Source organism: Macaca fascicularis, chromosome 6, assembly GCF_037993035.2.
Source record: "Macaca fascicularis isolate 582-1 chromosome 6, T2T-MFA8v1.1".
Taxonomy (NCBI): Eukaryota; Metazoa; Chordata; class Mammalia; order Primates; family Cercopithecidae; genus Macaca; species Macaca fascicularis.
The window spans coordinates 186,603,312-186,626,640 of record NC_088380.1 but is presented as its reverse complement, the minus strand read 5'-3'; the positions used below and the strand labels follow the sequence as shown (position 1 = coordinate 186,626,640).

General features: G+C 45.6%; 2 protein-coding genes across 11 annotated transcripts in view; both read right to left on the bottom strand.

Annotated features, from left to right (window-relative positions):
- Nucleotides 1-18,748, bottom strand: part of MAML1 (mastermind like transcriptional coactivator 1) — a 53,830-nt gene extending 35,082 nt beyond the window's left edge. Inside the window, exon 1 of the mRNA XM_045395060.3 lies at nucleotides 18,258-18,748. Within this exon, the coding sequence (XP_045250995.2) occupies nucleotides 18,258-18,599 (342 nt within the window). The 5' untranslated portion in view covers nucleotides 18,600-18,748. The remainder of the gene's footprint in view (nucleotides 1-18,257) is intronic.
- A 2,029-nt stretch (nucleotides 18,749-20,777) lies between these two features.
- CANX (calnexin) overlaps nucleotides 20,778-23,329 on the bottom strand; it is a 33,782-nt gene continuing 31,230 nt past the window's right edge. For all 10 annotated transcript variants that reach the window (XM_065545950.1, XM_073995005.1, XM_065545951.1 and 7 more), the window contains one exon: nucleotides 20,778-23,104. In XM_065545950.1, coding sequence (XP_065402022.1) covers nucleotides 23,051-23,104 — 54 coding nt within the window. In that variant the 3' untranslated portion in view covers nucleotides 20,778-23,050. The remainder of the gene's footprint in view (nucleotides 23,105-23,329) is intronic.

Genomic DNA, 23,329 nt, shown 5'->3' with positions numbered 1-23,329 from the left:
AGAACCTGGTCTGGCTGGTGGCTACCTTCATGAACAGTGTAACTATAGAAAGTAGCCAGCCAGGCACAGTGGCTCACACCTGTAATCCCAGCACTCTGGGAAGCTGAGGTGGGTGGATCACCTGAGGTCAGGAGTTTGAGACCAGCCTGACCAATGTGGTGAAACTGCAACTCTACTAAAAATAAAAAATTAGCTAGGCATCATGGTGTGTGCCTATAGTCCCAGCTACTAGGGAAGCTGAGACAAGAGAACTGCTTGAACCCAGGAGGCAGAGGTTGCAGTGAGCCAAAATCATGCCACTGCACTCCAGCCTGGGCAACAGAGCGAGATTCTGACTCAAAAAAAAAAAAAAGGAAAGTAGCCTTGAAAAACTAAGTTTTCAGGATGGCACTGAAGAAAATGGAAGCCCCTGGGACCTGCCGCCTGGGTCTAGCAGCAGGCTCCTTACTGCACACAGGGCTCAATACAGCAGGCACTTTGTGCCTCCATGCCAGCTGCCTCCTTGCTGGAAATCGTCATCCTTGCCCACCTTTCTCTTTCTAGCAAACTCCTCCTCCTCATCTCATTCAACTTATCCAATAAGAATCTATTGAGAGCCGTCAGGCCTGTAATCTCAGCACTCTGGGAGGCCCAGGCAAGTGGATTGCTTTGCACTCTAGAGTTCGAGACCAGCCTGGGCAACATGGCAAGACCCCATCTCTACAAAAAACACAACTAGCCGGACATGGTGGCTCATGCCTGTAATCCCAGCTACTCAGGACACTGAAGCAGGAGAATAGCTTGAGCCTGGGAAGTGGAGGTTGCAGTGAGCCTAGATCGGGCCACTGCACTCCTGCCTGGGAGTCAGAGAGACCCTGCCTTAAAAAAAAAAAAAAAAAAATCTATTGAGAGCTGACTGAGCCAGCCATTCTCTGGGCCCTGGGGATACAGCAGAGAAAACAAACAAACAAAACCACAGGCTCTCCTAGAGCCTATATTCTAGCTGAGACGTACTCCCGAGAAAATAAACCACTGAAAGAGAGTTGGTGGGACTTATGATTCCAAATAAGGTGCTCAGGAAAGGGCTCACGGAGTAAGCACGTGAAGTCTGAGCAAGAATCCGCAGGAGATAAGAGCACATGGCCACAAGCACAGAAGATCATTTGGTAATTTTATTTACTATTTCACTATTTCCGCAACTATTATAACTACATATAAATGAATATCAAAGATGATTAGTATTAAAGCGGACAGCAGGCGCACACTGGCAGTGCAAGGAGAGAGCAGCACTGCCCTGCGGCACGGAGGCTCCAGGAGGCGAGCAGATCAGTTTCCAGGTTGTGATCTGACTTCCGCTTCTCCGGGAGCTGACAAGGCCCCTCTTGAGGAAGTCGTGAGCAAGGTCTTGGAGTTTTGGGAAACACAGGGCTCAGCACAGTCAGGCACCTGCGAGGGCGAAGGTGGGGACCAGGCACTGGACCTACAGTGGAAATACAGTCAGAGGGAGGGGGCTGCCCTGTACTTCCTGCTTCTGAGCTCACCCTGGCCTGCCTTCAGCTCTCAGTGGGTCGCACTGCTGCAGCATGGCTCTGTCACCCTCCACGTCTGGCGCAGAGCTGCCACCCCAGGATCCTTCTCGCCATCCTCATGGGCCTCCCAGGCCATGTCTTCTGTGTTAGGCTCCTGTTTGCTGTATCTGTGTCTTACTCTTTCTTGATTTAGTCTTTCAATTTGGTGGAGCACATCTTCCAGTAGCATCTTGAGGAGTATGTGACGTTTAAATTTTTTAAACCTTTTTCGGCCAGGCACAGTGGCTCACGCCCGTAATCCCAGCACTTTGGGAAGCCGAGGTGGGTCGATCACTTGATGTCAGGAGTTCAAGACCAGCCTGGTCAACACGGTGAAACCCCTTCTCTACTAAAAATACAAAAATTGGCCGGGTGTGGTGGCTCACGTCTGTAATCCCAGTACTTTGGGAGGCCGAGGCGGGCGGATCACTTTAGGTCGGGAGTTCAAGACCAGCCTGACCAACACGGAGAAATCCCGTCTCTATTAAAAACACAAAATTAGCCGGGTGTGGTGGCGCATGCCTGTAATCCCAGCTACTTGGGAGGCTGAGGCAGGAGAATCGCTTGAACCCGGAGGCGGAGGGTGCAGTGAACCGAGATCACGCCACTGCACTCCAGCCTGGGCAACAAGAGCGAAAATCCATCTCAAACAACAACAACAACAACAACAACAATCAGCCAGGCGTGGTGGCAGGCACCTGTAATCCCAGCTACTCAGGAGTCATAGGCAGGGGAATTGCTCAAACCCAAGAGGTGGAGGTCGCAGTTAGTCAAGATTATGCCACTGCACTCCAGCCCGGGCGACAGTGAGACTCCATCTCAAAAAAACAAAAAAACACCCTTTTCTACACTTATTCTTGTTGTATCATTTGGCTGGGTATAGGAGTCTAGGTTAGTAATCACTTTCCTTCAGAATTTTGAAGACATTGTTCTAATTCTCTTTTTGCTTCCTATGCTGCTGCCATGAAGTCTAAAGACATTCTGATTCTTGATACTATCCAGAAGCCTGTAAATCTTTTCTATAAACTCAGTGTTCGGAAATTTCATGCCTGGTGCAGGTCTATTTTCTTCCCTAGTGCTAGGCACAAGTATACAGTTTTAATCTGTTGGCTCATGTGCTTCAGTTATCAACTATTTTACAAGTCACTTCCCACCTTGTTTTCTCTCTTCCTGTAATTCTTATTATTCAGATGTTGGACCACTTACACTGGTCCTTAAATTTTATTGATATGCCTTTATTAAACAACTCTTAGAACATTTTTAGGGCATGTGGTCTATAAAATCAGTTTCTGTCTCATTTTTCAAAAACTGTGGTCAAAGCACAGAACATAAAATTTACCATCTTAACTTTTTAAACTATACAGTAGTCGGCTGGGTGCAGTGGCTCGTGGCTGTAATCCCAGCACTTTGAGAGGCCGAGGTGGGTGGATCACTTGAGGTCAGGAGTTCGAGACCAGCCTGGCCAACATGGCAAAATCCCGACTCTACTAAAAATACAAAAGTTAGCCAGGCTTGGTGGCGGGCACCTGTAGTCCCAGCTACTCAGGAGGCTGAGGTAGAAGGATCGCTTGAACCCGAGAGGTGGAGGCTACAGTGAGCTGAGATCTCACCACTGCACTCCAGCCTGGGCGACAGAGTGAGGCTCCACCTCAAAAAAAATAAATAACTAAAGTATATGATAGTGTTAACCAAATGCACATTGTTGCGTAACTAGAACTTACTCATCTAGTTATACCAATGAAAATCTCACCTCTCTCTTCCCCCAGCCCATGACAACTACCATTCTACTTTGTTTCTATGAGTTTGATTATTTTAGACATCTCAAATAAAGTAGAATCATGCAATATTTATTTTTTGTGACTGTCTTATTTCACTTAGCATAATGTCTTCAAAGATCATGTTTTGGCATATGACAATATTTCCTTCATTCTTAAGGCTGAATAATATTCTGTTGTATGGATATGCCACGTTTTCTTTATCCATTCATCTGTGATGGACATTTAGGTTGCTCCCTCCTAGTGTGATCAATGATGCCCTAAACACGGGTGTGCAAATCAGGGCCTACTGCCTTATCTCTACCAACTCCACTTCCAAACTGGTTCTAGCCCAAAATCATACAGCTTCTGACTCTCACTTCAGAGCTCCTTCTATAATACCGTTCAACAGATGCTTGATGACTGCCAAATACAGCAGGTATAATGCCAAACTCTTGGTCTTGCTCTTAAGTTGCTCATAGTCTAATATAGAACAGCAAAAACACACTAATTAAAAGTGTGAAAGTCAGGTGCATTGGCACACATCTGTAGTCCCAGTTACTAGGGAGCTAAGCCCAGGAGTTGAAGGCTGTAGTGCACCATGATAGCACCTAAAGCCACTGCACTCCAGGAGGGGAGACAGAGCAAGACTTACTCTCTACAAAAAATAAAAAATAAACCCAGCCTGAGACTCTGTTTCAGGGGTCGGGGACTGGGAAATGACAAAGAAAGAAAGAAACAAGGTACCTCTAACCGAAAGAACAACATGCATAATCAATAACCAATTTACAAGACTTGCTAAAGCCTTTTTGTTATATTTCTCACTGAGAGTGAAGACTAATGACTAGATAAATCCTTTTGCAAGTCGCATGGTTTCTAATTCTTAGTTTTCAACGAAATTAAAAGACTAACCAAGCTGTCAACTGATAAGTTAATTTTTGATGATATGTAACTGATTTTTTGGCACACAATTCAGGCTTCAAAATATTGCGTAACATTGCTGGCTAGGCGTGCTGGCTCACACCTATAATCCCAGCACTTTGGGAGGCTGAGGTGGACGAATCACCTGAGGTCGGGAGTTTGAGAGCAGCATGACCAATATGGAGAAACCCTGTCTCTACTAAAAACACAAAATTAGCTGGGCGTGGTGGCGTATGCCTGTAATCCCAGCTACTCGGGAGGCCGAGGCAGGAGAATTGCTTGAACCCCGGGAGGCAGAGGTTGCGGTGAGCCAAGATCGCGCCATTGTACTCCAGCCTGGGCAACAAGAGCGAAGCTCCGTCTCAAAAAAACAAAACATTCCTTTGACTAACCTTATTCATCCCCCTCCACCCTTTTTTTTTTTTTTGAGACTGAGCCTCGCTCTGTCCCTAGGCTGGAGTGCAGTGGCATGATCTCCGCTCACTGCAACCTCTGCCTCCTGGGTTCAAGTGATTCTCCTGCCTCAGCCTCCCAAGTTGCTGGGATTACAGGTGACAGCCACCATGCCCGGCTAATTTTTGCATTTTTAGCAGTGACGCGGTTTTGCCATGTTGGCCAGACTGGTCTCCAACTCCTGACCTCAGGTGATCTGCACCCGCCTCAGCCTCCCAGAGTGCTGGGATTACAGGTGTGAGCCACCGTGCCTAACCGTTTTTTTTGTTGAGGCAGAGTTTTGCTCTGTTGCCCAGGCTGGAATGGAATGGCGCTATCTCAGCTCATCGCAACCTCTGCCTCCCCAGTTCAAGTGATTCTCCTGCCTCAGCCTCCTGAGTACTGGGATTAAAGGCACATGCCACCACGCCTGGCTACTTTTTATATTTTTAGTAGAGATGGGGGTTTTGCCATGTTGGCTAGGCTGGTCTTAAACTACCGACCTCAGGTGATCCGCCCGCCTCAGCCTCCCAAAGTGCTGGGATTACAGGTGCAAGCCACCACGCCCAGCCATTATTACTTTCCTTTATACTTTATTTATGTGAGCAATAATTTTTGGGACTTAAATTTACAAAAACAAAAACAAGAACTGAACTGAGAACTCTTACTTTGGCTACAAGTAATATTCCTCCATAATGACATGAATAAATCAAGGCAGGTAAGGGAGCCCTGTCTATCTCATTAAGGAGGGCGTTTCTAATAAACTTGTACTTTTTTGCATAATAATTACTTATAAAAATTTATAATTCATGCATTGTCTTGTACTAAACTACTATAACTCAACTGGTTGAAATAAGAAATAGATGTACCAGAATCTTATAAATGCTACATATATTATTTTGCATGAATCAACTTTAAAAAGAGCAAAAGCAGCTGGGTGTGGTGGTTTACCTGAGGTCAAGAGTTCGAGACCAGCTTAGGCAATATGGTGAAATCCCATCTCGACTAAAAATACAAAAATTAGCTGGGCATGGTAGCTACTTGGGAGGCTGCAGCAGAACTGCTTGAACCCGGGAGGCAGAGGTTGCAGTGAGCCAAGATCGTGCCACCACACTCCAGTCTGGACTCCGTCTCCAAAAAAAAAAAAAAACAAAAAAACCTGCAAAGGATCCAGCTTAATGGTGAAAGTAAATTAATTTACAATTTTTATTTTGGCTGGGTGTGGCAGCTCACGCCTATGATCTCAGCACTTTAGGAGGCCCAGGCAGGTGGATCGTGAGGTCGAGTTCAAGACCAGCCTGGCCAACATTGTGAAACCCCATCTCTACTAAAAATACAAAAATTAGCCAGGCGTGGTGGCAGGTGCCTGTAATCCCATTACTCCGGAGGCTGAGGCAGGAGAACTGCTTAAACCCGGGGGAGTGGAGGTTGCGGTGAGCCAAGATCATGCCACTGCACTCCAGCCTGGGCAACAGAGCAAGACTCCATTGTGAAGAAAAAAAAATTTTTTATTTTAATTTTTTATACCTATTTTTGTTACAAAGAAATGTGCTAGAATGATAAATAAAAGGCTTCCAAACATATATTATGTTAAAATAAAACATATTATGTGGGCTAAGTGTAAAAAGAATGCAAGTTCCAGGAGAAAAAGGAATTTAAAATTTCTGTTAAAGCATTCTTTAAACAGTTGATGAAAGATAGCATATCGCTAAGATATTCAGATTCCACTGGCTACATTTTAAAAACTGATGTAACCATTTTATTTTTAAATGTTAATATTTATAATTCTCTGGAAGTTATATGCCCTGTAACTGTAAGCAGCACTTTTTTGACCCTTTCTTCTTTTAAAATAGTTGATTCAAATTAAGTATATGTAGCATTTATAAGGCTGTGTTACCTAAATGTATTATTTCATACATTTCATTTAATAAAACTGAATTATGGTAACTTAGTTTATAATTGATAAACAAAAAAATGCATTATAACTTTTCATAAGCTTAAAAACTTAAGATGAAAAGTGCTAGGTGTCAACTTAAAAATGTGTGAGCAGAGGCCGGGCGTGGTGGCTCACGCCTGTAATCCCAGCACTTTGGGAGGCTGAGGCAGGCAGATCATAAGGTCAGGAGATTGAGGCCATCCTGGCTAACAAGGTGAAACCCCGTCTCTACCAAAAATACAAAAAAAAAAAAAAAAAAATTAGCCAAGCGTGGTGGCAGGCACCTGTAGTCCCAGCTACTCGGGAGGCTGAGGCAGGAGAATGGCGTGAACCCGGGAGGTGGAACTTGCAGTGAGCTGAGATCACACCACTGCCCTCCAGCCTGGGTGACAGAGCAAGACTCTGTCTTAAAAACAACAACAACAACAACAACAACAACAACAACAAAAGTGTGAGGGGGGTTGGGCGTGGTGGCTCATGCCTGTAACCCCAGCACTTTGGGAGGCCAGGCGGGCCGATCACCTGAGGTCGGGAGTTCAAGACCAAGCTGACCAACATGGAAAAACCCCGTCTCTACTAAAAATACAAAATTAGCTGGGCGTGGTGGCTCATGCCTGTAATCCCAGCTACTCGGGAGGCTGAGGCAGGACAATCACTTGAACCCGGGAGGCAGAGGTTGCTGTGAGCCAAGATGGCGCCATTGCACTCCAGCCTGGGCAACAAGAGTGAAACTCCGTCTCAAAAAAAAAAAAAAAAGCGTCAAGGAGTTCACAGTATTTCAAAATTATTTTGTCCAAACACCCCGTCTCAACTATAAGGCTTTTCATGACCTAACTCACCTTTCAGCCTTTAAGTCCCAAATTCAAAGAACTACTCACTATCATAATTTAGTGCTTTTGCTTAGTGCCCTAAAGGAAATCAAAGTCCTACTGAATGCTTCTTGATAAGAGCTCATGTCTTCATGCATAGCCACATATTAAAGATTTGAAATGTTCTTTCTTTTACAGATGGAATCTTTCTCTATCACCTGGGCTGGAGTGCAGGGACACGAGTTCAGCTCACTGCAACCTCTGCCTTCTGGGTTCAAGTGATTCTCCTGCCTCAGCCTCCCAAGTAGCTGGGATTAGAGGTGTGTGCCATAACACCCAGCTAATTTTTAATTTTTTTAGTAGCGACAGGGTTTCACCATGTTGGCCAGACCGGTCTCGAACTCTTGATCTCAAATGATCCACCCACCTCAGCCTCCCAAAATGCTGGGATTACAAGGTGTGAGACACTGAATGTGGCAAAAAAAATTTTTTTTTTTGAGATGAAATCTCACTGTCGCCTGGGCTGGACACAGGATCTCGGCTCACTGCAACCTCCGGTGCCTAGGTTCTAGGGATTCCCCTGCCTCAGCCTCCCGAGTAGCTGGGATTACAGGCACGCACCACCACACCCAGCTAATTTTTGTATTTTTAGTAGAGACGAGGTTTCGCCATGTTGGCCAGACTGGTCTTGAACTCCTGACTTCAGGTGATCCACCCGCCTTGGCCTCCCAAAGTGCTAGGATTACAGGCTTGAGCCACCACGCCTGGCCAAAAATGTTCTTAATAAAGCAAATTAAATTTGTTGGCCAGGTGCGGTGGCTCACACCTGTAATCCCTGCACTTTGGGAGGCTGAGGAGGGTGGATCACCTGAGGTCAGGAGTTGGAGACCAAGCTGGCAAACATGGTGAAACCCAGTCTCTACTAAAAATACAAAAACTTAGCCAGACGTGGTGGTGCATGCCTGTAGTCCCAGATACTTGGGAGGCTGAGGTGGGAGAATTGCTTGAACCCAGGAGGTGGAGGCTGCAGTGAGCCGAGATCACTCCACTGCACTCCAGTCTGGTGACAGAGGGAGACTCCGTCTCAAAGAATAAATCAATAAAATAAATAAATAAAATAAAATAAATTTGTTTAGCCAACATGTACAAATGCTCAGGGGGAAAAAAGAACTGTTTAGGCCAGTGTTCCTCAAATGTATTCCACTGTAACTTTCAATAGCCCATGAAATTAGTGTTCCATGGAACACCTTTGGGGAAAGCATCTGGCTAAAGCTTAAGATCCATCTTAAAAGTAAGTTCTGTCTCTTTTTCTTTTTTTGAGACACAGTCTCGCTCTGCCACCCAGGCTGTAGTACAATGTCACAATCTCAGCTCACTACAACCTCCACCTCCTGGGTTCAAGTTATTCTCCTAACTCTGCCTCCCAAGTAACTGGGATTACAGGTGTATGCTACCGCGCCGAGCTAATTTTTGTATGTTTTAGTAGAGACGGGTTTCACCATTTTGGCCAGGCTGGTCTTGAACTCCTGACCTCAAGTGATCCGCCCACCTCAGCCTCTCAAAGTGCTGGGAATACCGGCGTGAGCCACCACAACCGGCCCAGAGTCAGTTCTTTAAAGCCTTCCAAACTTCAACAAAAAGGCATCCCCCTTCCTCAATATTCTCACAGGCTTTAGCCCTGAACTTGGCTTTGCAATGACCTATGTATCATCTGCTCCTACTTAGGCTCCGCAGTACAGGTTCAGCATCTACCACGATTCCTGGCTCCAGCAGGACTTCAACGCTGGTTGAAAGAACCACCAACTAAACGCTGGGAATTGTGGAAAAAGAGTGGAAAATTCTCAGGTTTTTACTTTGGATGACTGGGTTAGGGAAAATACTTAGAAGGAGCATATGATTTGGTAGGAAAAAGGGAAAGTCCATTTTGGATATGTGGGCAATATATCCTGGAAAGATGAAAATGTCCAGTAGACAGCTGGAAATGTGGATTTGAAATCTGGAAGACAGATCTGGACTGGGGATTTGGAGAATCTTATTACAGGTGACAAATGAAGCTATGAAAAAATCAATAACATTACTCAGGGAAAAAAGAGTGAAAATGGTCAGGGATATAGTTGCCTAGGGAACACCAATATTTTTAAAGCACAAAGAAAGTTTCTCAAGCCATAAAACTAGGAATTTCTCTTGAATACTCCCCACTCTTGCCCCCAAAACAAAGCCATTTAGTCCAGCAACCCAGTCCTGCCACCTCTGCCCTCAGAAACTGTCCAAAACCCATCTCCTCTTCTCCAGCTCCACTGCTGCCTACCACCCGCCCCAGCCCTGGCATCTAGAGAGCTGCAAAAGCTTTATATGCATCCACTCCTGTCCATACCAATCCCAGGCATCCTTCACCTAGCACCAGAACAATCTTTAAAAACCTAAGTTGGATCGGCCGGGAACAGTGGCTCACGCCTGTAATCCCAGCACTTTGGGAGGCTAAGGTGGGCGGGTCACGAGGTCAGGAGATGGAGACCATCCTGGCTAACACATGAAACCTGTCTCTACCAAAAAAAAAAAAAAAAAATACAAAAAAATTAGCTGGGCGTGGTGGCGGGCACCTGTAGTCCCACCTACTTGGGAGGCTGAGGCAGGAGAATGGCGTGAACCCGGGAGGCAGAGCTTGCAGTGAGCTGAGATGGTGCCACTGCACTCCAGCCTGGGCAGCAGAGCGAGACTCTGCCTCAAAAAAGGAAAAAAAAAACCTAAGTTGGATCACATCATGCTTCTGCTCCCCATCCTGCTACTGCTTCCCACCACACTTGATCTGGCCCTCCGTGCCACGCTACTCCAGACACACTGGCCTGCTTTCTGTTCTTCACGCCAGCGCAGAAGGGTCCGGCCCCAGACACTTTGTACTGGTGGTTCTCTCTAACTGGAATGTTCTAAGACTTTCAGCTGACTGACAGCCTCTCAATTATCAAGCTCAAATCAAGACATCTTAAGCTACTACTGTCATTTAGTATCACATTACTCTGCCTTTAATTTTTGCTTAGCACTTATTATAACAAAATTAACTTAAAATTATTGATCTCCTCTTTCCCCATGAGAGAAGAATTTTATTTTATTTTATTTTATTTTATTTTATTTTTTTTGAGACGGAGTCTTGCTCTGCCGCCCAGGCTGGAGTGCAGTGGCCGGATCTCAGCTCACTGCAAGCTCCGCCTCCCGGGTTTACGCCATTCTCCTGCCTCAGCCTCCCGAGTAGCTGGGACTACAGGCGCCCGCCACCTCGCCCGGCTAAGTTTTTGTATTTTTAGTAGAGACGGGGTTTCACTGTGTTAGCCAGGATGGTCTCGATCTCCTGACCTCGTGATCCGCCCGTCTCGGCCTCCCAAAGTGCTGGGATTACAGGCTTGAGCCACCGCGCCCGGCCGAGAGAAGAATTTTAATTTGTTCTATTCACTACTGTATACAGTAGTTCCCTTGGTATCCATGGGGAATTGGTTCTAAGACCCTTGCCCAGCTCCACCAGGATACCAAAATCCAAGGACGCTCAAGTCCCTTATATAAAATGGCCTAGTATTTGCAAATAATATATACACATCCTCCTGTATACTTTAAATCACCTCTAGATTACTTATAATACTTCGTATGACAGAAATGCTATGTAAATGTCATATTTTTATTTTTTAATTTATTTTTGAGGCAGGGTCTTGATGTCACCCAGGGGCTAAAGTGCAGTGGTACAATCATAGCTCGCTGCAGCCTTTACCTCCCAGTCCCACACGATCCTACTATCTCGGTCTCCCAAGGAGCTGAGAACATAGGTGCATGCTACTGCACCTTTATAGAGATGACATCTCACTAGGCTGCTCAGGCTGGTCTCGAATTCCTGGGCTCAAGAAATCCACCAGCTTTGGCCTCCCCAAGTGCTGGAATTACAGGTGTGAGCCACCATACCCAGCTATATTTTTATTTTTATCCATTCTCTTCTCTTCTCTTCTCTTCTAGAGATGAAGTCTTGTTATATTGCTCAGGCTGGCCTAAAACTCCTGAGTTCAAGCTACCCTTCCACTGCAGCCTCCCAAAAGTTCTGAGATTACAGGCATAAGCCAACATGCCCAGCTGCATTTTAAAATTTGTGTTAATTGTTGTATTGTTATTTTTTAACTGTTTTTTCCTCAAAAATATTTTCTATCTACAATTGGTTGAATCCGCAGATGCAGAATGCACAGATATGGAGGGCTGATTGCACTCTGGCCTACAGCAGGCACTCACATATTTGCTGTATGAATTAATAAGCGAAAATAGGAAGGAGACAGAGAAAAAAAGTCAGAAAGCTGAAAAGGAAATCAGAAGAGAGAAGCTAAGAAAAGGAAGAAGTCATGAAGAATGATGACTAAGATACCAATGAGGCTGGGTGTGGTGGCTCATGCCTGTAGCTACTCAGGAGGCTGTGGTGGGAGGATCACTTGAGCCTGGGATGTTGAGTCTGTAATAAGCCATAATGGTGCCACTGCACTCCAGCCTAGGCAACAGAGTGAGACCCTGTCTCAAAAAAAAAAAAAAAAAAAGATGCCAATGAATTTGGCAAATCCATCCTTGGTGTCCTTCATGGAGGCAACTTCAGAGGAATAGAAGAGGTGGAAGGCATATTACCATGGGCCAATGAGTAAATGAGAAGTTCAAGTGGGAAGGGCAAAGGGAAGGAAGAATATGGAACTATTTCGACAGTGAGAAAACACAGGACTGTTGGCCGGGCGCGATGGCTCAAGCCTGTAATCCCAGCACTTTGGGAGGCCGAGACGGGCGGATCACGAGGTCAGGAGATCGAGACCATCCTGGCTAACACAGTGAAACCCCGTCTCTACTAAAAAATACAAAAAACTAGCCGGGCGAGGTGGCGGGCGCCTGTAGTCCCAGCTACTCGGGAGGCTGAGGCAGGAGAATGGTGTGAACCCGGGAGGCGGAGCTTGCAGTGAGCTGAGATCCGGCCACTGCACTCCAGCCTGGGCGACAGAGCGAGACTCCGTCTCCAAAAAAAAAAAAAAAAAGAAAACACAGGACTTGTCAGTGTGGAGAATATTTGTTCATAATTTCAAGCTGAAGGGAAAGACTCAGTTGGGAAGGGAGATATGGAAGACAAAAAAGGAAAGAGCGTTCTAGACAAGGTCTCAGGCATTACAGGAAGAAATGAGATCCTAAAGCCACACTGATGAACTTTTTAACAAAAACTACCCAGGCCGGGCACGGTGGCTCACGCCTGTCATCCCAGCACTTTGGGAGGCCGAGGCGGGCAGATCACGAGGTCAGGAGATTGAGACCATCATGGTTAACCTGGTGAAACCCCATCTCTACTAAAAATGCAAAAAATTAGCCGGGCGCGGCGGCGGGCGCCTGTAGTCCCAGCTACTTGGGAGGCTGAGGCAGGAGAATGGCGTGAACCCTGGAGGCGGAGGTTGCAGTGAGCCGAGATCACGCCACTGCACTCCAGCCTGGGCGACAGCACGAGACTCCGTCTCAAAAAAAAAAAACAAAAAAAACCTACCCCATATGATTACAGTACAGTATCTGTTTTATATTCAGAAATATCTACTTCCTGGAAAAATTTGTTATTTTGTAATTCTTGCATGCTTTTGGTCTACAAAATTTTATTTATTTTTTTTTTTTTGAGACGGAGTCTCGCTCTGTCGCCCAGGCTGGAGTGCAGTGGCATGTGATCTCGGCTCACTGCAAGCTCCGCCTCCCGGGTTCACGCCATTCTCCTGCCTCAGCCTCCCAAGTAGCTGAGACTACAGGCGCCCGCCACCACGCCCGGCTAGTTTTTTGTATTTTTAGTAGAGACGGGGTTTCACCATGTTAGCCAGGATAGTCTCGATCTCCTGACCTCGTGATCCACCCGCCTCGGCCTCCCAAAGTGCTGGGATTACAGGCTTGAGCCACCGCACCCGGCCATGGTCTACAAAATTAACAGCTTTCTTAACTCTTAAAAGGTACACATGGGGTGTTTGGGAGCAGAGAGCTATGAGGTGTGCAGCACACTCTCAGATGGTTCAGAGAATAAAAGTTTGAGAGAGAGAGAAAGAGGCAGAGAGTGGGAGAGAGAGAACGTGCAAATGATACGGCAAATGGGGCACAACAGTGACAACAGGTAAATCTAGGTAGTGCGTATCCAGATGTTCTTTGTACCAAGCTTAGAGCTTTTCTCTAAGTTTGACATTATTTACAAATAAAAGGTTAAAAAAGAGACAAACTTCACACACCTAAAACTAAGTAAGAAAAGCAACTTCCGGCCAGGCAAGGTGGCTCACACCCATCTCTACACAAAACTTTAAAACCTAGCCGGGCGTGGTGGTGCACACCTGTAGTCCCAGCTACTCAGGAGGCTGAGGTGGGAGGACCCCTGGAGCCCAGGAGTTCAAGGCTGCAGTGCCCCACTATGGCGCCACTGGGTGACAGAGCCAGACCCTGTTTCAAGAAAAAGGGGAAAAAAATGAAAACCTAATAGACTCATTCCTTGAAAATTAGAAGCCAGGCATGGTGGCTCACGCCTTTAATCCCAGCACTTTGGGAGGCCGAGGCGGGCAGATCACCAGGTCAGGAGATGGAGACCATCCTGGCTAACATGGTGAAACCCCGTCTTTACTAAAAACATACAAAAAATTAGCCGGGTGTGGTGGCAAGCACCTGTAGTCCCAGCTACTCAGGAGGCTGAGGCAGGAGAATGGCGTGAACCCGGGAGGCGGAGCTTGCAGTGAGCTGAGATCACGCCACTGCACTCCAGCCTGGGTGACAGAGCGAGACTCCATCTCAAAAAAAAAGAAAAAGAAAAAGAAAAAAAGAAAATTAGAATAGAGAAAAAGCCTGAAACAGTGTTTCTGATTCATCTCTAACAGACTAAGCTGATAGTAGCTAAGAATTTGCTGTGGTGGGATATCCTGAGAAAACAATAACCTGAAGTCAAGTAAACTCTAGCAGTAAATCTGATCTCTTCTCAGTTGTACAAATGGGCTGCTGGTGAAGTAACTTTGAAATGACTGCCAAAAAGTATACAGTTCACTTGGAAAAAAATTAAGAACTTATAATATTCCTTATGTAAGAAATATTAATGAGACCAAATACATGGAGTTGTCAAAAATAACAATGACTAAGAGATACCTTCTTTCCATCTGTGTGCGCAAAGCTGTTTTCTCCAAGCCAAAGTCCTACACACTCAAGGGCTCTCTTCCCCCCGAATTGAAGGAGCCACTGTTTTCTTAATGACACTCATCTTCTACTCCTACGACCCCATTCCAAGACCAAAGAGATCAGCTAGAGTAACTCGGAGTCCAAGTGGAAAGGGTCCCTCTTCCTAGCAGAGACACAGAAAAGCACATCCAACTGTAGAGTTTAAACTCAAGAAATCCATAGATCAAGGTTTAATGTGATAAAAAGACATCACCTTAACATGGCACATCTGATTAAGCTCTGACATTAAAAGGAATGACTGACAAATTAGATTCAAATTCTAACACACTCAGAATTAATTTCTCTTCAAACAGCATGCCCAGTTTCCTCCACTGACTCAGGACTGAAAAAAAAATCAAACAGGGTCTAAATTCTTAGAATAACTTTAAAACAAAATTGAATCATTACTAATATACGTTTTTTTTTAATTTTAATTTTTATTTTTTATTTTTATTTGAGACAGAGTCTTCCTCTGTTGCCCAGGCTGGAGTGCAGTGGCACGATCTCGGCTCACTGTAACCTCCATCTCCCAGGTTCAAGTGATTCTCCTCCCTCAGCCTCCTGTGTAGCTGGGACCACAGGCGCACATCACATGCCCAGCTAATTTTTGTATTTTTAGTAGAGACGGGGTTTCACCATGTTGGCCAGGCTGGTCTTGAACTCCTGACCTCAGGTGATCCGCCCGCCTCTGCCTCCCAAAGTGCTGGGATTTACAGGAGTGAACCACTGCGCCCAGCCCCCACTAATATACTTTCTAAGGAGGGTTCAAGGCAACTATTTGTGTATAAAACTATGATTTTTATGAGCTTTCATTATTTCCTTCAATTGCAATGACCACAAACTACTCTTAAAAGTCCTTCCTAACACAGGCCGAGCGTGGTGGCTCATGTCTGTAATCCCAGCTACTTGGGGGGCTGAGGCAGGGGAACTGCTTGAACCTGGGAGGTGGAGGTTGCAGTGAGCTGAGATGGCGCCACTGCACTCCAGTCTAGTGACAAAGCAAGACTCCTTTAAAAAAAAAAAAAAAAGGCCTTACAAGAGTTGTTACTCTTGAGCCATGAAAGGAGGCTCATGAAGTTACATCATCTTGCTTGAGGTCAGTGTATAGGAGGAGAGATTACTGAGTAAAGCACTACCAAGTTTGTATCAATAACTCAACAAACAGGCACTTAAGATACACCTAAGATGTGCACTACCCAACTGTAAGCCCAAGCCCTCCCTGCCTCCAAGAGCTGACAGTCTAGTTGGAAAGATTCGACCTAAAGTAATAAGTGACCATGTGCTAAAAATAAATAGCACAGGCTGGGCACAGTGGCTCACACCTGTAATCCCAGCACTTTCGGAGGCCAAGGTGGGTGGATCACAAGGTCAGGGGTTCGAGACCAGCCTGGCCAACACAGAGAAACCCCGTCTCTACTAAAAATACAAAAATTAGCCGAGTGTGGTGGTGTGTGCCTGTAATCCCAGCTACTCAGGAAGCTGAGGCAGGAGAATTGCTGAGGCAGAGGTTGCAGTGAGCAGAGATCACCACTGCACTCCAGCCTGGGCGACAAGGCAAGACTCCGTCTCAAAAAACATAAATAGGTCAGGCGCGGTGGCTCACGCCTGTAATCCCAGCACTTTGAGAGGCTGAGGCGGGTGGATTATCTGAGGTCAGGGGTTTGAGACCAGCCTGGCCAACATGGTGAAACCCCATCTCTACTAAAAATATAAAAATTATTAGCTGGGCGTGGTGGCCAGCACCTGTAGTCCCAGCTAGTAGGGAGGCTGAGGCAGGAGAATCGCTTGAACCCGGGAGGCGGAGGTTGCAGTGAGCCAAGATCGCGCCATTGCACTCCAGCCTGGGCGACAGGGCAAGACGCCGTCTCAAAATAAATAAACACATAAATAAAATAAATAGCATAGACAATATGTTTCCTAAATGTTTTGACAAAGGAGATTCTTACTGCTGTGAGTTAGGGTGCTCAGGAACTAGCTTTAAGGCAGAAGAAAGAGATAAGCTGGGACTGGCAGGGTGGCAGGATTCTGAAAGGCATGAAGGAGGGTCCCACAGGCAGTCTTTAAATGTATGAAATACTGTATTTTCAAGTCCACACTCCTTTCTTTTTATTTTTAAAAGAACCCTGGGGGTGGCAGGGTGAGGTGGCTCATGCCTATAACCTCAGTACTTTGAGAGGCCAAGCTGGAAGAAAGGATCACTTGAGCCCAGGAGTTCAAGACCAGCCTAGGCAATATAATGAGACCCCCATATCTAACAGAAAAAAAACTTTTTTTATTTAGCCAGGCGTGGTGGTGTGCAACTGTGGTCCCAGTTACTCAGGAGGCTGAGGCGGAAGGATTGAGGAGTCTTGAGCCAGGGAGGTTGAGGCTGCAGTGAGACATGACTGTGCCTCTGCACTCCAGCCTGGGCAACAGAGTGAGAGGAGGGCGGGGAAAGAACACTGGGAGATAATAAGCCCAACATGCCCCTAGTTTACAGATGACAAAAGCGAAGATGAGAAGCCTTGACCAGTTGATACAATAAGCAAGGAAATCTGAGTGGTTTTTTCCCTTCTAGCCCAGCAATCAAGGCTAGTGGAGAAGAGAATGAGAAATATAATTCAACCAGAGCAGAGGACCTGTGAGAGACATTAAAAGATAGGTTAGGACTGGTCCCAATTGCCAAACCAAAGACTCTGAACTTCATCCCTTCAAGCAATAGAAGGATTTCTAGCATTTCGAGAGGAAGAGAGAAAGAAACTAGATGCCTAAAGACTCGTTAGTTAGCTAGGGACGGGCACTGCAATAGCCCAGGTGAGAGATAATAAAGGTATGAATTTAAAAATACACAGAACAAATTAGATTTTAACATTTGTTTTAAACTAAAATCCCCAAGACAACCGTTGAAAAATCTTGTCTCTTTTGTGAATCTGTTTCAGGGAGAAAAACCTCTAACCAACAAATTTCAGGAACATTTACTGAGAGCCCAAAGGGAGTAATAACTGACCAACAATCTAACATCATTAGAGATTTTAAACAGGCCTGATAAATTAAAACTAGAATTGTCAATAATATTGCAGGAATCTCAAGTTCACAAAGTTCAGGCTACCTAAACAAGGAATACTCATATGCAACTCACTGAACGTTTTACTAAGTTTTCCACAGATTTCTTGATTTTCCATTCAGAGAAGTTTGAGTTGGTCAACCGAAGGCCGACTTATTTCCATAAGAAAGCCCTGACCCTGCTTACAGCACAGGATCTTGTAAAGGGCAAGGACCCAATAAACATTTGCAGAATAAATGAGGCCAGGCCTACGGTGCAGGAACTCCCTCCATCACAGGCAACTCGAATGCTAGTCTATTTCGAATAAAGATCTCAACATCCTGAAATCAAGTCTGGAAGAAACACCCTCCGGTTAGCGTTCGCCAGCCTTCCCAGGTCGGGCCTCCTGCAAGGCCCTCACGATGCTGTTTTCCCAAAGTAACGCCACCGTGCTACTTCCCGAAGATGACAACCTCTCAGCTCCCTGCCATGTTCCCCTCCCTCCAGCCAGATCCAGGAGTCGCGGATGCCTGGGGAAGTCTCCCAGCGGCCCGATCCTCGTCAGAGGAAGCGTTTTCGGGAGAGGGGGCTGCCGCCCCGACAAGCGCCTTCCCGCGCCCTACTCACCGTGGCCGGGCGGCCGTGCTCGGGGCCGTCAGCGGCGTCCAGGCGCGGGGCGGCGGCGGCGGCGGCGGGCGCCGGGGCCGGGGCGGCGGGCGGCGGGGCCGGGGCGGCGGGCGGCTGCCTGTGCTTGCCGGCGCGCTTGGCCTTGGCCTGGATGCAGCGCTGATGCAGGGCGAAGGTGTGCTGGCGCTCCAGCTCCAGGCGCTCGGGCGACACGGCCTCGTAGCGGGCCTCGCAGGTGCTGTGGTGGCGCCGGCACAGCTCGATGCGCCGGCGAAGGCGCTCCATGACCGCGCTGTGCCGCGGCAGCGCGAACTCCGCCATGGGGCAGGTGGGCAGCACCATGGGCCGCGGGCTGCACGGGCCGGGCCCGGGGCCGGGCCTCTCGGGGCCGGCTGGCACTGCGGGCTTCGCTCCCCGCGGCTACCTCTGTACGCCTCACGGCCGCGCCATGCCCCCGAGGGTAGCGGAGCGGGCTCGCGCGCGGCGGCGGGTTTTCCTCCTGCCCCGCTCGGCCCGACCCCCAGCCGGCGCTTGCTGCCCACCTCAAGCCTCGGCCTGTCCCCACCGCCCCGGCCCCATTGTTTTCCGCGCTACCTCCGCGGCCGCCATCTTAAAATTGTTTTCGGGCCTCTCGGAAGAAGGCGGGGCCTTGGTAAGAGACCTAGTGCGTCACGGCTGATGAGCAGGGGCCCCGGCCAATCAGAGAAGGAAGGACCGGCCGCCCGAGGGCGTGGGGACGAGCACGCAAGAGGCGCGCTCGGGCTCCAGAGCTGTATTTAAAAGGAACTCTCAAGCGAAGGGCGGAGGGAAGCCCCTGGGCGGGCCTTAGTCCTGGGGGCGGGGCTAAGCGTGACTGACAGGAGTCCGTCCAAGAGGCGGCTATTGGTTTCCTGCACGTCGCCCGCTGAAGGCAGGTCCTTCCGGCTCCCCCGAGGAAACGGGAATCCGGCAGGCGGGTGCGGCGCAGCTGGCCCGTCCCCGTCGCCCACCTGGCGGTACAGAGAGCTTTCTTTTTATCTTTCAAATTTCGACTTTGATGAACTCTAAGTAACCATGCTATTTTAACTTCAGCCGTTTTACTTTGACCTTATTCCTTGTATCCAGCCCCATAATTGGTCAGAATCGTCTAGTGAGCTGGTAGTTTCCTCTTGCACCATCCCGAATCACTGGTAGTCAGTTTCCACCTATTTATAAAAGCCCGAGCAAGTTTCAAAAGTGCAGTATTACTCACTACTTTTTAAAAAAGTCCAGAAGATGTGAGCAAAAGCATGCAGGAGTCCAGCTCCATTAGAGGGAACTGGAAATGCAAAGGATGACGTTTCACTGCAACCTCCGCCTTCCGGTTCAAGCGATTCTCCTGCCTCAGCCTCCCGAGTAGCTGGGATTACAGGCATGAGCCACCACGCCCGGCAATTTTTGTATTTTCAGTAGAGACGGGGTTTCTCCATGTTGGTCAGGCTGGTCTCCAACTCCCAACCTCAGGTGATCTGCCTACCTCGCCCTCCCAAAGTCCTGCGATTACAGGTATGAGCCACCGCGCCCGGCCAAATACATTGGTCCTTTAGATAAAACTGAGTTACTCAACAAAACCAAACCAAGACAAATTATGCCCCATAATTAAAACTAATAGGCAAGGGGGAATAGAGGGACTGGAGCAATGAAACAGTGTTAGTACTAAAACTAGGTAGTGTGATGCCAAAGGATATCAGGAACTCTAGATATTGGCACTCTAATTGCTAAAAGGTTAAGCAGGAGGTGGCAGGAGGCTGCACACTGAGATACACCATCAGTAGCTCAAACATTTGTTACTCTAGCTTTTTAGCCCATGAGGTTTTATTTTAAAATCAAGAGAACAGTCAAGTATGTCTTCATACAAACGCAGCAGAAAAATACAAATACTAATGTTTCAAATGGAGAAGGTGGGCCACCAAGGCAAAAGTGCCATAATGCAGTCCAGCTTTTTTTTTTTTTTAGCATTCAAACATAGAACTTTTACACCAGAATTAAACTATTTCATTAACAGAAAAAATAGTAACTAGGAGCACTACATTCTGTGTACATACTTTTCTTCAGTATGTAACCTAAAAATTTAATAGCACATAAAAAAACTGGGCTTTCAACAATATCCCTGAAGTATTTAAGTATACGTAAAATATGGAGTCTGATTCTGAACAAAGAATTTTCTAATAAACATTTCAAAGTTCAATGGTTCCCCCAAGTCTTAAAGAATATTATCTACAAATTACCAGTAGCATTCACTCCTTTTCTGAGCTGCTGTCCACACTATTATGCAACAGAAACTACTGCACTGCAATCATGTGGGCAGGAAGAGGAAAGGGCTAAACATAAAAGACTGCATCAAACTCATGTGGTGAGACAAAATCATTATTTCACTGTCCATAATAGTTTCTGCATATTATTGAACTTTCACATAGTGGCCAATTAAAGGAAGATCAACCCACTTGAACATAGTAACACACACACATTGAAGGTTACTATCAAGAAATTCAGTCAAAAGCAGACACTTAACACAGGGCTTTAATGTAACACCATTTAGTAACGTGACAAATTGAAAAGTGAGGAGTACTTTGTGGACAAGAAAATAGAGGAACACATCTGATGGAGAGTGGGCATTTGACAACAATGGAACAGGTAACCAGCATGTAAAATCATAATATAAGTGTCTTTTTAAGAGCTGAAAGCTGCTGCTGGTCATTCATTAATATGTCAGACATTTAATCAGGAAGCTGGACCTTCAAAATAAAACTGAAAAAAGAACCCAGAAAAGGCATTTTTGTTTTGAACAAACTTTACTAAATAACCCTGGAAAGGCAATGAACGATCTGACAATTTAAGCTCTAATGATTTAAAGCTCAGCTAGAAGAAAGTGAGGCATGACATATACTGTCAACGGAGGGTGAAGGAGGCAGATTTCTGGAAATGCAATGATCCCACACATTTGCTTCAAGGAGAAACCTGCAGACATATTTTCAGGTCTTGCTAAGTAACAACTGTTTATTTGTAATCAATACATCTGGGAAAGTCTGCTATGTAGCTAAGGTCATAGTGTGACCACAGAACAACAAATGAAAAGGAAAAAGCACTGAACATTCAGCAAGAAAAATACATCCCATCCTCTAAAGAATTTAAGTGAACCAGTTTAAAAAGAAAAAAAAATACATACAGCCTTCATCTTTTACAAATATATTTCCTTCCCAATATCTTCCCAATATAAACACTGTGGAGTGTTTATATAATCAGTGCAAGAAACAGTATCATCGGTACATTTGAAAGCCTCTAAAGAACAACTAAAGCTAAAATAACATCTAACTCTGAATACGTTTCAGTGTAGAGTAATAATAACATTATTACACTATAGTGGTGTGGGAGAGGCTCTGATAGCACCCATCTGCATTCCGCATGAAAAAACCTAAGATCACTTTTTAAAAAATTCTACAAGCCACATTTAAAAAAAAATTTGAACAGGACTGCTTTATTGTGTAATTTATGACACAACTGTTACATGAATTGCAAATGAAGGCTTAAAATATTTAGCAGCTACAAAAAAAAATCAGATAACTCATGCTTCATGTCATTCCTCCCACAAATACTTCTAGTCTGTTCAACTGCAGTCAATTCTGTATTGGCTCGCCTGTGAATTAGACTTCTAAAGTCTTTACACAGAGTAAAAGAAATGGATAAAAATCAAAGATTGTATTCTATTCTGTACTTTGACCCTGGAAAGGTATGGGTCTGCTTAAAAGAAAGAAGAAACATACACGTAATCACAATAAAGCTTAACATTATGCAGGGCTTATAATCATTTTCAGCAACGGACTGCAAGCTGCACTGTGAAGAAAATGCATAGCAGAGGAGAAAGCTGGGGATTTGAGGAAATAGGTAAGGAAAACAGTGTCAACACAGTGGAAGAAGTGATGAAGACATCTACTCCGGAGCTCACGTGCCATGCCCTGCTAGCGTTCCTTACCAAGCCACCTGCTCCAGAAGGCCACAGCCTGACCCTCCCAAGTGGAGTATGAATGCCCAAGTGCCACATGAAGCCACCTCCTCCACTACCTGCAAAGCTGTCTGGGAACTGAGCTACAGAACACACGCGCTTTCTGGTCTAACCAACATCAAGTGAAAGATTTTTTTTCTTATGTATCTATTTTTAATACAACTTAAACGCAACTTTTATATAAATTTGGGCTTCTATTCAGTTCCTCTCCTCAATTTCCTTAGGAGGAACTGAGTAATGGAAGCAAACAAAACAAGATTATAACCACAAATGACTGCACTTTAAACGTGATTATCAATTTTGAGGGACAGAGATGTGAATGTTTTACAATACCAAACTTTAAAAAAAATCTATTATAAAAACTGCAACTCATCTCCCTAACATTTTTAAATGGTGGTATTATGTTTGCACAAACAGATTAATACATTAAATTAAGCCAAGATCTTAAAGACTGGCAAAGTTCTATCATTCTATTTTAAAAAACAAAGATGTTAAAAAAAAAAAAAAAAAAGAAGTTAGTTTGCTTCATGTTACATTTCACAACCATTATGTTAAATGTTTTCTTTTCTACAGAAACAGGGTCCTTTATATCACAACTGCAAGTATTTACTGCTAGATGTTTAAAGTTACACAGACTAGTGTTCAACTGGAGCCTGCTGATGGTGATGTCTTGAAGTTTTCTGAATTTCAATCTAAGGTGTGCCAGGTCCTCTCCTAGGACCACTCTTGCAGGGGGTAGGGAGAGGAAATCACAGATCAAGCTCTTAAGATTGTTTCACTCTCTTCGTGGCTTTCTGTTTCTTGGTGATCTGTTCAAAATTTCATCCTCCTATTGATTGAAAAGAAAAGAAATTCACTATAATTAGCACATTTAAAACATAATAAAAGTTCACCATATTTTCAAGATCAGCCAGGCTGAGGGTAACTTATTTGAGGAAAAAATGAGAAAAATGATTAGAAGAAAATGCACCAAGAAGAATGGTTGTCTCAGAGGTGGTGGAATTATTCCTACTTCAGTTTAGTCTTCATTGTTTTCTATAAGCATACACTTTTC